Source organism: Bremia lactucae, linkage group LG1 (assembly GCF_004359215.1).
Source record: "Bremia lactucae strain SF5 linkage group LG1, whole genome shotgun sequence".
Taxonomy (NCBI): domain Eukaryota; phylum Oomycota; class Peronosporomycetes; order Peronosporales; family Peronosporaceae; genus Bremia; species Bremia lactucae.
In genome coordinates, this window is record NC_090610.1 from 5883831 (window position 1) to 5901662 (window position 17832).

General features: G+C 45.5%; 4 protein-coding genes across 4 annotated transcripts; 2 read left to right on the forward strand and 2 right to left on the reverse strand.

The window, feature by feature from the left end:
• Positions 1 to 3364: 3364 nt before the first annotated feature.
• CCR75_002325 (uncharacterized protein) lies at positions 3365 to 6632 on the forward strand. The gene is made up of 4 exons (XM_067960422.1): positions 3365 to 3592; positions 3643 to 3714; positions 3788 to 3885; positions 3940 to 6632. Exons 1-4 carry the CDS (start codon positions 3424 to 3426, stop codon positions 4486 to 4488), a joined length of 888 nt encoding a protein of 295 aa, XP_067823153.1. The 5' UTR covers positions 3365 to 3423; the 3' UTR covers positions 4489 to 6632.
• CCR75_002326 (uncharacterized protein) lies at positions 4609 to 7098 on the reverse strand (the record flags this gene model as incomplete). The annotated part of the gene is made up of 4 exons (XM_067960423.1): positions 4609 to 6626; positions 6687 to 6781; positions 6853 to 6929; positions 6991 to 7098. 4 exons carry the CDS (start codon positions 7096 to 7098, stop codon positions 4609 to 4611), a joined length of 2298 nt encoding a protein of 765 aa, XP_067823154.1.
• An 89-nt stretch (positions 7099 to 7187) lies between these two features.
• On the forward strand, positions 7188 to 13472 carry CCR75_002327 (uncharacterized protein; the record flags this gene model as incomplete). Its single annotated transcript, XM_067960424.1, has 3 exons — positions 7188 to 7691; positions 7752 to 11240; positions 11307 to 13472. The coding sequence occupies 3 exons, from the start codon at positions 7188 to 7190 to the stop codon at positions 11361 to 11363; spliced, it is 4050 nt and encodes a 1349-aa protein (XP_067823155.1). The 3' UTR covers positions 11364 to 13472.
• On the reverse strand, positions 11562 to 13799 carry CCR75_002328 (uncharacterized protein; the record flags this gene model as incomplete). Its single annotated transcript, XM_067960425.1, has 1 exon — positions 11562 to 13799. One exon carries the CDS (start codon positions 13797 to 13799, stop codon positions 11562 to 11564), a length of 2238 nt encoding a protein of 745 aa, XP_067823156.1.
• Positions 13800 to 17832: the final 4033 nt, after the last annotated feature.

The window sequence follows — 17832 nt, forward strand, 5'->3', positions numbered from 1 at the left end:
GGTTTCGAGCGCATCGTGTTTGCTGAGACGTACTGTCTACCGAGGTATTCGATCAGAGAACAATGGAACAAGTACAGCGTGAACGCTTCGTATATATCGCGCACTGTCTCAAATGCGACGCTCTTTCGTAAATGACCAAGAATCTTGGGCTTGGCATTAGTTTGGAATTTCGAGAGGCGTGCAATTTACTCACGACTTAGGACATGACGACAAAACAGGAAGGTATAATATTTAAGTCGCGGTTAGATTCAATAAGATTTCAATTCCCGCGTCCCAGCGCAAAGAAGAAGAAACTCGATAGCTACTGCGTGTTTCTCACGGACGCCGTCGTCGTGTTGGCGAATGAAATCAAGTGTTTTACGAATGTAACAAAGAGTAAGGAAAAGTTCGGTATGGTATCGAAGAGGACACGGACGTGAAGAGCAGGTTGGAATGACCCATTATATAGGCTCAACTCCCGCCGCATATGAAGACGCACCGTCTTTTACGTGAGTCGTCTAAAACGGTATGTTGATCCAAAAGAGATCACATACCCCCATCCGTCTAAGGAAACGCCGATCGTGTGTCGACGTCGATCAGGTGGGGGTGACGAGGAAGGTGAAAGACTTCCCTCCGACAATCTCCTCCCACCATGATAGGGACTTGGAGAGCGACGGGTATCGCGCGCTTAACGCGGATCTCTCAGCATCAGCTTCTCCAAAAGGTCCAGCCGAATTTTCAGCCTTTCGTAGCCCTGGCGATCCTTCAATCGAACATCGTTCAATTCCGAAGTCAGTCGCGAAACTTGACTTTTCACATCCCCGATCCGAGTTCAGCAGCGCTCAGCGCCTGCGATTGAAAAGGAGCAGGATAGGCTACCGGCGAAACAGCCGCTCCAATTGAGCCTTGCCTGTATTAGTGGATGCTGCTGAGAACCAACGCTTCCTTGTTGGAAGGTTGCTTGCCCAGCTCTATCCGAAGCATAAGCTTCCGATCCTTGTCCAGTAGCGAGGATGTCCAAATAGTTTTGACTTGTGGAACCGGTCGACGACCTGGAAGTAGACGTGCCGGGACTGGTGTCTGGCTATGAAAAGGAGTACCAGTTGTAGGAGTATCTTGGTGAGAAGAAGCAGGGGATACAGTACCGCCCATGATTTTTTCCACACGCAAGCGAGCAAAGTTGATTCGCTGCCACCGTTGTTTCGCCAGATCGCTATGCGGCTCAAATTGGCGCAGATATTTTGCTTCGTAATGGTCGGTTGCTTTATTAGAAAGCAACACGACCAGGATCGGAAAACACGACCAAGTAATTTCTCCTAAGCCTTCCATGAGATGTAGATGCCAGAATATTTATGTGCGTCTATGGTAGCGCGCTATACAAGCAATGCACCATCCTAACGATGCCATTCGGATGGAGGTAGCATCGGTGGTATGCCACCAGTTTCATAGCCGCGTCCGATACGGCTAAACTATGACACGTTCACAAGCCGTCGGTGGAGCTTTGAGCTCAGGTTCTGCTCCGTCAGACTTTTCGTTGTGGATTGATAGTCTAAACGACAGTTACCGAGTGTATATCCATTTGAGAAGCAGCTTTTTATGAACAGCGTTAGCTAGCACAGACGATGAGACAGTTGCTTTGTTGACGATAGGCAAGTTGGCATTCGCAACTTAGGGCGTATCAACGTAAGGAGCAATGGGTGAAGTCTGGATGGGCAATATAGCGCCATCATCCTTCCTCTTTAGCTCACTGTGCTCATCCCTACTATGAGGTGATGGCAGCGGTGTCAACTCATTGTAGTCAGTAATGAGCAAAGGATCAAAATCCTCACTGCGCAACTGGGAATAATTATTAAGTTCAGTTTACAACGCGACAGTAGCACCAGCAGCTGCCGGCGTTGTGACTGATGCACTAGGCGACGGCGGTGTTTTATCGCGGCACGTGCGCTTCGTGCCAGGTTCTTTGAGTATCTTCGCAGACGACCCATCGCCCCATTAGGTGGCATGTCAAGCGCCGTGTGATGTCACCTGGTAGGTGCACACACTGGTCGCTAAAAAAGTTGGTGAGTGGACTAAAGTGACGCGACGTATGAAGCTCGCTGCCCCTCTTCCCTCGCCGTGACGATTTTACAAAATGTAATATTCTTTCTTTAAGACGTGGTGGTGTAACAGACCAAAGTGCACACCCGTTAAGTACACTTAACGGGGGAGTGAATTGCTTCATATGAAGTGAGATGACCTGCTACCAGGGTGAGGATCACATAGTGACCCACCCTTGTGTATGTGATGTACATAAGTACATTCAGAATGAAGGAGATGACGTCTAGCACCATCCGCGAGCAGGGGTATTCGGAGCAATACGCTCGCCACGTTGGATGCGCATCTACAGAGATGGCATCTATTCATGGACTAAAAAGTTTGGGATACTTCTGCTTAATTTATATCTGTCTCAAACTACTTTCTAGGTAACAAGTGCGCACGTGAAGCCGGGTAACCGCTTTGACGTAGATATCCCGAAATTTTAGGCCAAATACATTTTTGGTTATTTTTTGTAGGAGTAAATATCACTTTTTTCCCAATGTATTTTTTAGGTATGCCTAGAAAAATTAAAAAAAATATTAAAAAAATAAATTATAAACCCTGACGCAAACGTGCTTGATTAGGGATTCTTCAATGCTATACAGGCCTTGCAACACCAAAAGGTGATGAATAGCATTGACGAGTTAATTGCGGCAATTCAAGCAGCATTTAAAGAGCTTAACAGGACTAAGTTGAACAAGGTGTTTCTTACATAACGAGATCCTCAAATGCGGAGTCACCAGGAGCCCGCCTAACTGAAAATTTGATTGGCGGACAACATATCGCAAGAAGCTCATTATGAGCCTTTCCACGGACCTTTCACTAAAATTTTACCTAGGTTAAAAAAAACATGCGCGAGTATTAATTATAACCAAGATAATTTCAGACGACGTCCGAGCTCCACCTTCAATATAATTCATAATGACCAATCAAATCGCAACAAAAGGAATTATTTCAGCCAGTCAAAATACCTCAAACTTCGATGGGATGAGTGCGAAAAAAAAGAAAGATAGAAAAAATAATACATTATTAAAACATTCAATATTCTAAACGTGGCGACGCTTGTTCTTACGTACCAGTGGTGTGAGGTCGCTTTAGGCGCCACCAACTGCATGTGAGAGAAGTCGGTCAAACCTCTCCCTCGCTGTGCGTGAAGGTGTGTGCTTGTAGTGCGAGCCAGCTTTAAAGTGCCCGCCTACAGCACTTGAACAATACGACCTTGGCTCTTTGTCGACATAAAAGCTAGAATGTGTGCTACGCGCTACTCACAATATTTTTGATATTGTTAATTTATATCTCAATGTTTTAGTATGGTGGGTAAACCTTTTAAATCAAAACCTTAAAAAGTGTATTGGGCGGAAAATCTCGATGCTGCGCAGCTTCGTGCAAGGCTACAAGCGCCTGTTGGCCACATTCGTGGCACAGCATACGTGCCCAATCTGTCTGAATAATGTACCTATCAATTCATCATGCGGAGTGGCGAGTGAAGTGAACGAGGTGCACACAAAACTCCGCTGTTGCCATCGCTTCTGCGCTGGTTAGAAGTGCTTACTTTTGGAAAATAAACTTTAACGGCGTAGTGACAAGTATACGTGGATTGCGTAGTGTGTATTCAAAGGTATATTGAGCTCAAATTAAAATATCGACAAGTTGAGGATGGTAAGCAGTGAAAGGCTCAGTGAACGTGTCCAAGGCTAACAAAAAAATGGTACAGATGAATTAATATGTCCAGTGTTAAATTGCAAGAAGAGTATTCAGAAAGCAGACTTGGAACGCATTATTGGCAAGATAAAAACAGCACAGTATAGAATAATCCTGAAGCGTAAGCGAGTACGTTGTACCGAATCCGTGACAACGAATAGGTATTAACATTCAAATCAATAGGCTGAAAAAAATCCCAGTGCACGGTGGTGTCCACGACCAAGCTGCGATGAGCTGATCATTTGTGAAAGCAAGGATAATTTTACATGCCCAAAATGTAACACCGTCGGCTGCTTTCGCTGTCGCGGATATTCGCATCGGTTCTGGTTTTGCCGCGGTGACGTGGATAAGTCGTATTTAGCGTGGGAAGCGTCAGTGGGCAACCGCAAGGCAGTACGAGCGTGTCCGCACTGCCAAATGCGCATCTGGAAGAATGAAGGCTGTAACCACATGACGTGTACTCAATGCCGCTACGAGTACTGCTGGGTTTGCGAAAGCACGTGGGATGCCAGTCATTATGCCTGCTATGATCTCCCATTCATTGGGGCCTCATCTGCGTGGGGTCAATGGTTACAGCGCACAGTGGGCTACGCGGGCATTATACTCATTGTCGTTGTGGTCGCAGCATTTGGCTTTTATGCATTTGTAGGCTGCTACGTCTTCCTCTTCTCACTAGTGCACTGTATTAAGCTCATCCAGCGAGCTGTAAACCCAAGTCTACAGACGGCGTAACAGCAATGCCTACGACTACGAGGGTGAAGTTTATAGCAGATTGGTGGAATAGAAAAAGAAAACGAGAATACTTATAAACAATTCGTTGACTTCGTTAGCCTTGTGCTTTGACTTTTTTTCCTAAGCATTGTTGTACTTGCGGAAAATGTGCCCGGGCAATATCCACTGGTCCCAGTCTTTCTCGTACTTGAGGTAGTGCACGTAGCACGCGTTAGTACGAATGACCTTGAGCACAATAGCATTGTACAAATCGCCCTTGCTTCCCCAGCTTGCCATTACCGTCTCGTGCACCTCGGGGGTCTTCTTAAGCGCCACTTTCTTGCCTTTTTTGCGCTGGTATAGACATGATACAGGCAAAAATTCGTCGTAAATGGACTCCCAGTCGGAGTAGTGGATCTGCACGAGAATCTTATCGAGCACCACCTGTAGCACCTCGGCCCGATTGCGCTTTTCAAAAACCTGAACACCAATAATGTCCCCAACTTTCAAGTTTAACGAGTCCCAATGAGTACTTGCCGCCGTTGCCTGTTCCTTGTGCTTGACAACTTTCTTGTGGGTCGCTGCAGTTTCAAGAATTTGCTTGGCTTCACCTGCTTCGTCGCCGTTAAGTGCGGCCACGGCCTTTGTCAAGGTAGACTCATGAGTCGAGTTTTTCTTCTTGTATAATTTGGCACTCGAATCAACACGCACCAGCAAGTGATCAATATCATCAAGAAGCTCCTTCCAGTCCCATGAATCCTCGGTAGGCAATACCTGCTCCAGCGATAATATACGACAAGCATGCCGTAACCCACGCAATGTGTCCAACTTGCGCAGTGTGCTCACTTGATCGCCAAGGACTTGATTATTCGCATGGTAAATGTCCTCTAACGCAGACATCACATCGTGTGCTGCATTCCAAAGAATCTCGGCATGGTTGATGGTAAGAGAATCCTGCGCCAAAAAAGACCGCAAAAAACCAGGGAGATTCCCAGAGTCTGCGTGGAAACTGTGATACGATAAGCACGCCGTGACATTTTCACACGCGTGCATAGTGCCTTCAGGCAAGTACAGGATCTGGCCTGGCTTCACATCCACCCGCCAAGCAGGTATAAACGCAAGCTGCGGGATTTTATCAAGATCCACATCGTGAAAATTCACCTTTTCGTGAACCGATTCAAGTTTAGCGGCCGCGCGATGTAGCATGGTAACGCGCTTGGTACCAAGGATCGGGGCGATGGTAATGTCTAAACCTCCCGGATCAAGATGCATTCGGCTTCTGGTGCACTTCTGGCCCATGAAAAGGTATTGTAAAGGGTTGTCACCACGCACAGCGTCGAGCCAATACGAGAGTAAATTGTCTCCAATCACAGACAGCATCTTGCTTTTGTAACACAGTAGCGGGCCAGCCTTCGGGTCGAGGGGAAATTGCCACTGATGCAGATAATATTTGGATTTGCCGTGCTCCCAGAAGTTCTTGACGTAGTAACTCAGTGGTAGATGCGTCTTAATAGGATTTCGCTCTTCATAGTTACGCTCAAGCACAGGCACCTTAACATCGTGGATACCATCCAAAAGTGCCACGGTATCCAGCGTTTCGTCAGCTTTAATCCAGCCGTCTGCAAACTTGAGCCAACCAGTGTGACCCTCCAGTATAAATGGTTCGCCCGCATAGCGTTTTGCTTGTACCTTTTCCTTGGCTAAGCGATTATTCACGTGGATGACTTCGACTCGTTTGTAGTACAAGTTTTCCCATTGAGTCGGCACCGTGTAAGTTGGATTAGTTGCTTGAATCTTAGCATCCTCTGAATCGAAGATGGTTTCTTCAGACAATGCTGTTCGAAGCGGGGGAGCAGCAATATCTTCAATGCATGTTTCGCTACTTGTTTCGACCCTTGGTCGCTTACTTGTCGAGCTCTCCTCCGCTGTCGACGACTTTTCTAACGAGTGCTTTCGAAGTGTTTCTGGCTGATTAGAGAGAATTGGCGTTTCTTTCTCTTCAGAGGCAGCAATTGAATACTTTTTTGTCTTTGCTTTTCCGTCAGGGGCCGTATCCGTAAGAGGCACTTCCACTTCACATCCAACAGCTTCTACAGCAGGTTTTGGGATGGTGCCGCCAAAAAACGGAGGATTCAAGGGCAATGGCTGCCCTGTCAACACTGCAATTAAAAAAGATTAACGCTTTTGGCAAAAAATGTTACTACTTGCAGCACACGAACCTCCTACAATGCTCCCCTTAAAGTACTCAAGCGCTTTGCAATTCGCTTTCAACATGTCTAGCATCCCCTGGATCGCCCCTGCAGCATTTATCGTTCTACTCAAGCAAGTACAAATTGCTGTTACTACCACTTTTCCATCCAAGCAGCCGGGAAATGTATGACGAACTTTTCTTCTACCAATTGAGCGCGCAAATTAATCGATTTTTGACTCAGATCGGGATATCCCGCAAGGCCTTCGCTCACCTGGTAACAAAGCAGCGTCAGTATACAAGACTTGCTATTCGACCCCATACGAATCCTGCACCTGTAAGATAACGCGATCAATCTGGCTAATCTCGAGAGGTGCAGAAGTTGCTAGAACATTATCATCTAACTCAACATGTTGCTCAAAATGCTTCGCCGCCGTCTCCATGGTCTTACAATTTGATTTGCGCTATTTAGATAAGGTGTACACCACACATTTTATGTTCTATACGTAAGCCACAAGTCAATTGCGGGATAATGGTAGCTCCAGGCTCTAGGAAGCCGTTGGCTTCTCGGCTAGACGCTGCGTCTCGGGAAAGACTAAATGCGCGATATGAAGCGCTAACGCACGTAGAAGAAAAATTTCGCAATTTTGATATAGTCTGGGCCAAGGTACAAGGGTTTCCGTGGTGGCCAGGCGTGCTCTTCCTCTCGTGGGATGTGGTGCGGCAGGCTGGAATTCGAACCGATCCAAAGATCGTGGCATCACTAAAAGTTCCACCTCCTCGGAAATTTCCGATTATTGGTGCAGCATCAGGAAAGGAGAAGGTTGCGTTTCGCGTTAAGCGCCATTGCCTTATTATGTTTTTGGACAAGTTTAACTTCTCGCTCTTGGAGCTCGATCCGAGCAATGTGGCGAGCTATACGGCACACTATCATTTGTACGAACAAGCAGTGTTAAATAGCAAGAACAGTAAATACGCCAAAAAGAAAGCCGAGTTTCGACGCGCGCTAGTCAAAGCTACGCAATTGTTGCACATGGTGTGAGCTTTCTTGCTAATTAACATTTTAGCAGAAGGTACTAAAAAATTGCTGTTGCAGGGAAATGAGTATACGACGGATGATTTAGAATTGTTAAAGAAATCAGGCGAAGCAGACAAGAAGCGGCGCAAAAACGGAGATGTTTTGTTGACTGAAGAGCAAAAGCACCCATCGTCGGAGAAAGCTCGGTACGATCAGGATGCGGCAAGAAGTGCTGTTTTTAATTCGGCAAAAGAAAAACAGGCCACTAAAGTGGTAGATTTGGGTAGAATATCACCAAACAAGACAATAAAATCGACAATAACCACTAGAAAAGAAAATGTAGCAGAAATGATTAGCGTGGAGGCAGAAGAGATTGAGGGTGTCGATTTTCAGTTAATCGAGCCTGAACAAAATGTGGAGACGAAAGACTTTCAACTGCAGGATCAAAAGCCGTGTGCAGTCGAAGTTGAAAGACATGCTGATATTGTATCGCGGTCGCCATCTCCGATTGATCTGACAAGTGCTCTCGAGAGTGGGGAGAAGGCATTGCCCACAAAAAGCATAAAACTTGTTAAAACATCGTCGAGACTTCAAAAGAAGAAGATTGACATCGATGCTTCTATTGCTAATGTAATGATTAATTCCGCGACACATGTTTCATTAGAGGAAGAGGATTCTATGTCGAACGAATTGAGCAAGGACAAGAATAGACAGATATCTAACAAAAACCGAAGTATCATGAAGGATGAAGAGATTGAAAGTGTCGTTATGACGCCATTATCTAGTATTTGGACAACAGGGTTTTCTAGTGATTTTTTGGCCGGTTCTGAAGTACAAATGCAGCTAAAGTACAAGCAAGACTTCGTATGGGATGACGAGGTGTTTACAGATGAACCTAGCATAGCTGATAGGGAGAAAGCTGCAGCTGAACGACAACAGGAGAAGGAAAAGTCAGCTGCTTACATTAAAACAGGACGCGACCGCTCTCTAGGAAAACGCCAGTCGCGATCTGTACAACAATCCCAAATTCGTCAAAATTTGATGACGGGGAATTTGGATCCACATACAATGGTGCAATGCGCTACATACCGTCCTAGAGATTATGTTGAGGATCTAAACAGTCGCAGTCGTGGAGGAGCAGTACTAAGCTCGCCTTTTCAAGTTGTAATTCACCCGGATGCTGTGTTTGTGGCCGACCTTCATGCCCACCTTGCTACTTGCGAAGTTATAGGCTTCTTAGGGGGTAAATGGGATGAATCATCGAAGACATTATACATTCAGGCAGCATTCCCATGTCGCTCGCTCGAAATTGAAGGGGACGATGGATCGACAGATGTCGAAATGGATCCGGGCAGTGAAATTGAATTGCGAACTATCATTGAGAATGCACATTTAGAAGTCGTTGGCTGGTATCATTCGCATCCGGCTTTTGCACCGGATCCCTCGATTCGAGACATCGAAAATCAAACAAGTTATCAACAACTTTTTCAGCGACCATACGCCAGCAAAGACGAGGACAGTGCAAGCAAACCTTTGGAGCCTTTTGTTGGACTGATTGTTGGAACATACGACACTCGACGGAGTTCGCCCGTAAGCCTCTTTCGCTACTTTCACACTCGAGGCGAAAAGGTCAGCGGAGGCGCTCGTCGTGAAATCTATATGCCGTATGAATTTATTCCGGCTCGCCGCCACTTTCGAACCGTACTCAAAGACGAGCAGCGCGAGAGAAGACAGTTATATCCAATGTATTGCTCTGTATTAAAGCACTTCCAACTAGAGCTGTCAGCTACTAAACTTCAGCCACCTACAGATATAAAGGCATTGCCTGAACAGATAAAAACAGTGGGATCATCGCCATTCTTAGTAAATGCACATCGACCTGTCAGAAAGCGAAAGCAGAGCTCTGATACAGCAGGGGGGCATTTCGTGAAAAAGGCAAAAGCCAGGCGTCCTACTCTCTCCTCTTCTGCAGTAAAGTCACGTACCTTTTTAACGAGCAGGGATTTGAACCAGCATCATCCAGCAGCAGACGAAGGGATACTCACTGCTAAATCAGAGGCCAAGATTGTCAATAAAAGCACGAATTTGAGCATTGAAGAAATACATTGTGATGTTAGTTGCCCCGGTACCGATAAAATAAAAGTGGAAATTGTTAGCTCAGATTGTGCACAAGACATCAGCATACATACAGAAACTGCTAGAATTGATCCAAATCAAGCCGATTTACAAGAATCAAAAAAATTTGCAGATAATTTGACATTCCAAGCTGGTACTGCATTGAAGAATGTGTGCAATAAACGAATTCAGATTCTAAAGGAAAGCTCAAATGGGAGCGGGGGCAACGAGTATTGTCAGAAGAATGCTAATTTGGCGCAGTGTAAAACGCTGTCTCAAAGTATAACATCGCGGGCTGGTAGTGACGTGAAACATGCAGCGATTAAACCCAACGCTATGGCTGGTCTGACGCCGATTCATCGCAGTGTGCTTCAGCATTTGCCAGCTACATCGTCAGGAGTCAAATCAAGGTCTTTATCACCAATATGCAACGCTGTGTACAGCCGCAAAAGGTTTCGAAAACCTTTAAAAACAACCAAAAACAGGAATCGGTCGTATTCGCCAAATTGTGACGGGCCGCCCCTAAGTCGATCTTTTAATCCATTAAATATTGCAAGCTGGTCTTTTTATGGAGGATCAAAACCGCAGAAACCGAAAATGTCAAGCGGATGGAATATTAATAAGGTTACACTAGATTCCACCTGTTCTGGTCTTGCACAATCGGACAATGTCTGTTTAGAGGGTGCACAATGTACTTTTACGGAAGGGAAAAATGGCATCAGCGTCAATAGTTCAGCCTCTACCAAAGGCTTAGTAGATAATATTACCGCATGCCCAAGGACAAGGGAGAACGATGACAACATCGTTCAAGAAGTCCAAAGAGCTTTGACTATCTTGGTGGAGCAGGTGTTGGGTAGGAATGTTATATCCGATGCTACTCCTGCGGTTGCGCGTACACATATAAAAACCTTTATGCCTAAGATGCCAATGAATCGGGTCTCCTCTGTCGAGCCTAAACTCGCTTTGAATACTCAGAAAATGGCAACGGATGAGGGTGAACGGAAACGTAATGCAGGGCTACAAGCTTATCCGCTGCTCTGTGGAAGTAACCGGGAGCGTGAAGACATTCAGACGTCCTTAGAAAGGATGATTGGTCATCTCTCAATGTTAAAATGTTTTAAAGTGTTAGTGCTTCATGAAGCCGAAAATAAGGTTGCAAGACCGAAACGTGAGTCGAAGCATATTGATGTGGATTTTGAAATCGGACAGGATAATTCTCATTTAGCACAAAAACACTTGACAGCGCTGCGAACGAAATATGGGCGTGGTGTGAGCGCATGTACCGAGCAAGTAATTACATTGGTGAAATACTACCGAAATTTTGAGCGCCGCACTGAATTGAACGAGATTTGGAAGTCCCGTATTACTAAATGGAAAAAAATTGAAATTTCGCTCTCGGAGTACGTTCGATTCTTAAATATTTCTGCTGCTCTTCGTCAAGACTTCATCAAGGTGCGAACTTGCATATTCGAATTTTAATCGACCGCGTAAACAGTGTGTCCTGTGAATTATTTGCAGGATCTTATATCGTATCTGCGTGAATCATGGGCGGCGACGAAAGCCCGGAAGATATGATTCCCGAGCGACAGAGTACTACTGTTGAAAATGGCTCAATTCTTTGTACAATAATTATGTCGCTTTGACGGATGTAACATACAAATCCAATTACAAATAAGCTTTCTCTTGGAATTTTGATTTGACTCAGCTAAAAACTATTATTTGGTGATGATCACACAGGTACCCAAGACAAAGCCACGTCTACTAGGTATTCAGTTAACTTACTGGTCCGTCAATAGCAGGCTCGTCATTATACCGACTTATGCGCCGCAAGATAGATCGCGGTGGACGAGTCGAATACGGCACAGAAGGAACCTGTACAGCCCTTTCTTGCTCTGAATATTGCGAGCGAACATTAATCGGCATTGTGTGCGATGTCTTTGGGGGTTGTGTAATTGTGCTAGGCGGGTCCTTTATACTGTATTCTTGTATGCTCCATCGTTTGCCAAAGCGAAGTCGTTGCGGTCGCCCGAACACCCCGTCAGGGCCACCAGCGTCTTCATGTTGGTCCGGATTACGTTTTTGCAATGTAACTGGTGCAGCTACCCCAGGCCCATTCCGCGTCTGGCGGTCGCGGCAATTCTTATCAAGATTTGTCGTATCAATGCAAAAACGAGAGCGAGCGAGATTTTCCTTTTGTCTCATCCAATCTGGCTTTAGTCCACCAGTCACGGGACGTGAAGTCGGTAGCTGGGGTGTGGAGGCGACTACTGCTTCAGGCTCTTGCAGTGGTAGCGATTGCTTTCCACGTGATAGCCTCGGGATAGGAGTGTTGTCAACCGCAACATCCTGCTCTTCTGTGCTTTCTCTTGAAGCCAACCGGAACTCACGCTGAGGCCGATGTAATGGCGGCGGCCGTCGTAGGTTTAGCCGGATGCTTGGACGTCCTGGAGACCCACCACGCCCACCTCGTCGAGCTTGTTGCTGAGGTCGACTTGCTAGATTCCGAGTAATGCAAGATGCCTTTGATACTGACTTCGCAGCTGGAGGTATGTTTTTAATCCATGAGCTCTTGATCCATTTTGCTAAATCAATGATACACGTCGGTAGAACGCTCTCGCGCCCTGGCGGCCCGCGCATCTTGCAAAGATAATTAATTGTCTTGCCAATGCTCGATGCAATCACTTGGTCTCGCGACGGTGTTGGAAGCATTGCTACAATTTTAAGCACATGCAGAACTTCGTTGTCACGCTTTAATTGATCGCGCATCTTGTCATTAAGATCTCCAATGCTTTCGTTATCTTTTAACGCTTCAGTCGAGAACAAATTCAGCATATAATTAAGAACAAGTAATCCATCATCATCTAAGAAGCGAAGCACGGCGTCGCGGTCTCGCACATCTGGATTACGGAGAAGATTGTATTGCATCACTGTCTTTATCGCGTTAGCCTCGGGTCGATTCATCATATTGACTAACGCCGCACGTAAAATCTCAAACGCCATTGCGCGGCGTGGCAACGGCTCTGTAGCCTTGTGCAGCTTCTTCTTCATGACGTAGATTGGAATAGTTTTCTGCTTGCCTGCTTCATTGCTTTTATCTTCATGTGGCATTTTACTGTTTGCAAGCTCCGCAGGCATTTTCAAAACTTTCGCTGTTACCTGATCTTTATCATTGTGTACCACGGCAACTAAATTGATGGGTTCTTCGGGGCAACTAGCCATTTCTAGCGAAGTTCTCCCTGACGCGGCTATTGCGCTACTTGGCTTCTCTGAAATATTAAGCACAGTTTCTGCCTCGTCGCCCTCCCCAGCTCTTTGATCAGCTAGATTGACGCCATTATCTGTTTGCGGATTTGCCGCATTCTCTGCTCCTGCGTCAGAATCGGACCCAATTTCCTGTACATATTTGTCTGCATTAATCTCCACACGCTGTCGCTTTCGTCGTCTCACCACGCGAGCCTCTTCGTCTGCAGCATCTCTTCTTTGCGTTATCTTAACTAGCCGATTCCGCCTCATCTTTTGCCGATAAGGTTGCGAAAAGGATGGCGACTTGACAAGTGCAATTATCCCATCAATGACAGCAGATTCTGACATTTCATCACTTGATCCGTCGTCATACTCGACACGATATCGATCTCCAAAAGGTAAATAACATGTCACTTGACCCCAAATATCGTCTACCTCGCCACTCCGATTCAAACGTAATACTTGGTGCGACTGGCGTAATACTTTGACGCCTAAATACCGACTGGTAGTGATATCCTTCACCGGTGGGGGAAATTCGTCCTGGTCATTGTCGTGAAGCTCAATGTTCGGCGCCGACAGATACTTCATCACCTCTCCTCGGGACAATATACGAGGTTCTCCTCCTCCAGGCACGAAAAGCGTATAACAGTCCAACGCTTCGTTGTAGCGTGTGAGCCAACCATGCTCCTCTCCACTCCTCCGAGGCTTCCTCCGCACAACGTGAGTCCCTACAAAGCCGAATGGATCCTTGGTCTCAATGTGAGCCATCTCAAACACTAAATTAACGCAAGCTCTTGTATATTTTCAAAAAAGATGCACGTAGAATGTTTCACTAAAGCGAGGAAACGAGTAGCTTTTAAAAGGTGGCCACTTCGCACTGCAACTTTGTGAGAACGATACTGCGTTCGATACTTCTGCTAGCTGTCTCACTTTTATGTACCCTTTTCTCTATAAACTGGCACAAATACCTCGTACTGATACAGTACACGTGGACAAGGGTTGCAAACCAGCGCTCTGGTAGATGATGACTCCCTGAGAGAATTTACGAACACGCAAGACTCGGACACTTTTAGTTTTAATTGTCGAATGTTTCCTGGTAAGAGGCAATTCAGACATTATGGCAAATCAGAAGCGCACCCTGCCTGATAAATGGATGCAAATGATTGGTTAGAAAACATTGATGCTATTGACCTATTTCTTTCAAGAAAACGAGAAACTATAGTTATTGACCTATTTGTATTGGCACATATCGGTTGGAGAACCGTTGTTGTGGTAAATTTACTTTATGGGTTAAATACCCTTTTCGGGTCGGAGCGCGCTTTTAAAGCTAATTTCAACACACAATCTTTGTATGTTACTGCCCCTAGTGATCTGTAGCCATCATCACTTTGCAAATCGAAGTGAAAAAGAAAGCAATTGTCACTTCACTCCCAAGTCAATTGAGCGGCGTCAAACAATTTTATTCGACGCCAATCGCTAGAGGCTCGTAGGCTAAAGTTCGTTGAGCGCGACAAGCCTCTAGTGAGAATGACAGTGCGCCTAGCAACTGGTGCATCTGTTACAACTACAGCTCACGGCCTATAGAAGAGAAGGTTACTCCCCAAATATATATCTTAATCAATCCTGAAATGCTTGAGTAATGAATCCTCAAGAACTTGAGGGAATAAGTCTCCAGGAACGTGTGGAAAAAAGTTTTCGGGAGAAATTGAGTCGTTGAATGTCTCGGTTCATATCAGATCAAGTGTAGGCGCTAATACACTTGATCTGATAGCGCCTCCAAAGTTGACTTCGGAAATTACTGAATCGCTCACGCTAGAGCCGAAACAGCTCTTGCGTGATCTGCGTGATGGTAACGTCAAGCCGATCGGCGTAATTGTCACATAAGACGAGTCACATAGCTCACCGACCATATGTGTCTGAAAGGCTACTGGACGGTGGCGGACAGCACATGCACTTATTAATTAGAATGCTCCACCGTTACCGGCTCAAACGCCCAAGTGGTTAGTGATGCTACAGGGACTTAGTAATGCCGCTGCTACATTCAACAGACGCAAAGCTATCTAATGAGAACAGTTGTTTTCGCGCCAACTTATGTTGACGATGCTATCGTTCATAGCCAATCCATGTATACAAGATTAAACGTTCATGGCTCGGCTTCGAACGAATATATAATGCACATCATACTTTCGTCCGTATGGCTCAAACATTTCTGCGTAAGCATAAGCCGTACGTTAAACTCAAGAAATGCATATTCGCCAAAACAAATTACCACTTCTTGGGTGCATCGTGGGTAAACAGGCAAACGCCCTGATCCTGAAAATGTCAAGGCGATCACCGGCTGCCCTGTGCCAATCGACATAAGGGCCTTCAAAAGTTCCTCAGCCTAGCGGCGTACTTGCACAAGTACTCGCGCAACTAGGCCAAAGTTACAGTGCATTTTTCTTGTTTATCAAATAAAAAAATATAAAGTGGTAATGGAACGCTTATTGTCAGCGTTCCTCTAAGGAAAACACAGAAAGCTTGATGCATTTGCTTCTCGATACCAGACCAAGACAGATCATTCCAAATCGTCAGCGACTTTGCAATTTGCTGTGCGTCAATGCAATATGACACGGAGGGCGCACAGCGCGTCGTCTGTTATCAGTCGCGTTAGAACGGACCAGCTGAGGGTAATTATTCAGTGCATGATAAAGAACCTTTGCTATGAAATACGCACTGGCTAATTCCGAGTCTATCGCTTAGAAGATAGACCATTTCTTGCTGACGTCCGTATACAGTCCACACCTCTCGCAAAGAATGGCGAGATGGTTGTCTGTCTCGCGAAATATAACTTCTCCGTGAATACAATCGCTGATGCCCTTTCGCGCTGGCCTGATTTTAAGCGGGTGCGCCAATATGTAGTGAGGACAAGCCAATTTCTCTACACTAGTTTCAAGTCTTCCGTCGTTAAGATTACTTGACGACGTTAGGAGAGCCTATAAGAGGACAAGGCTCTTCAAAGCTTCATTAATCATTTTTGAAATACATCACAGCAATTTTTAAATGTCTGGCGACATGTATCGATCTGACGAAGATCGATACATAACACGCAACGGTTTTGTGTATTATAAAGCCATCGTAGGCGAAAGGCTTTGTACCTCATTCCCACTCACAACAATTATAATTTGAGCATCATGTATTCGAGTCTTGATGGACCAATTAGTGGGTATCGTGGACGTGAGAAGACTTAAAGTAAGCCGCGACTTTACTGGCCTTGCCAGTATAAAGTCGTGCGCGAGTAAATAAGAACTTGCGAGGTTTTTCTTAACTAATAAAGCCTGGTTTCCCCATGCCGTGCTTCTTGCAACCTCTACCTGTTCCGGCAGTGTTCGCATCAATGGACGTCAACTTTAGTTTTCCCGAAAACAATCACAAGAATTGTGGGATTTTGTGTTCTTAGATCGATTCAGCAAGATGATTTATCTTTTTGCAGTCCAAGAGTCGATCACAAACGAAAGCTAAGATCGTTTCTTTATCGACACGGCAGTTCAACTCCATGGCCCCGTAAATTGATGTAACATCTGGCCATCCTGAGCTAGATGGCCAGACATTGACGTCTTTAATCGGGTTCGAAGCGTACGGAATACGGATTGCTCGAAGTATTTCTTCGAGAATAGATCCACTCATTTACGAGTTGGAGTCAGTTCTTGCCGATGGGTCATTGTCATCTACAGCTCGCTGCAGGCGTCAACAAAGCGTACGCTATCAACGTATACGCACCTTGTTAGAGTATATCTATAATTCAAGAAGGGGTGAGACTCGCTCGAGCAAAGGCCGATCTGGCTCTTGTCATCACACATTGACTTACCAGTCGATGGAAGGATTCAGGCGTTTATCTTATTAACATTTACGAAGACAAAATTAATCCCCGACGGCGCATTGGTAAATCCTTGGCTCGCAAAAGCGCGCATGAGAATTGATAGTATTTATTTCTCTTTAGGATAAGGTGGGGTTCTAATCCCGACGGCGCATCGCCTATGGGCACCGTTGGTCTAATGGTTACGATTCATCCCTTCCAAGGATGAGGTCGGGGTTCGATTCACGTAACGATCTTCTATAAACTACTAACTTTATTATATTAATGAAGAACTATGTATGGCGGCGCACCGCCCAATCATGTCTTGTGACGATTGGCAAGGTTGAATCAAGCTTAAATTAACCAATCAGTAGAACTGATATCATTGCGTCAATATTATCAATTTTGGAAATATTGGAACCATTTACCAGATATCGGTTAAGGCCATAGGAACGGCATTGGAAGACCAAAAAGTATTGATTATCGGAGAAAATTGATTTTTGGGAGGATCATTTATCGGAGGTTACACTGTTTATGCAGAAGGGGTGTCGATTTAAAGAGAGGGGTGTGATTGTCAGAATTTTCGGAAAGGATGAGATTTTAATGTGAATAAAGCATTTCCTTTATTCGGCAAGGAATAGATCCCACGACATATTTACTATCTCCTCGGCAGATATAAAGACTTGCCGTAGCACCTCAGCTGAGGATGCCTCCGCAATTTCGTCTTTGACGGCCTTGAACACCTCGTTTGAAGGCCCGTCCTCTTCACTAGGATCTGATCCAAAGGTCACTCGTTTAGACGTGCCTTTGATCGTCCTAATATGTCGGATAGTCGGTCTCCGAGTAATCACGACCTTGACGGGGAAGCGGGTGCCGTTGCTCTGCTGGCTAACGCACCCCTTTTAACCGCACAAGGCTCTAGGCACTGCGCCGGTTCATGCGACGCTTGACTTCCTGTCAGCTCGC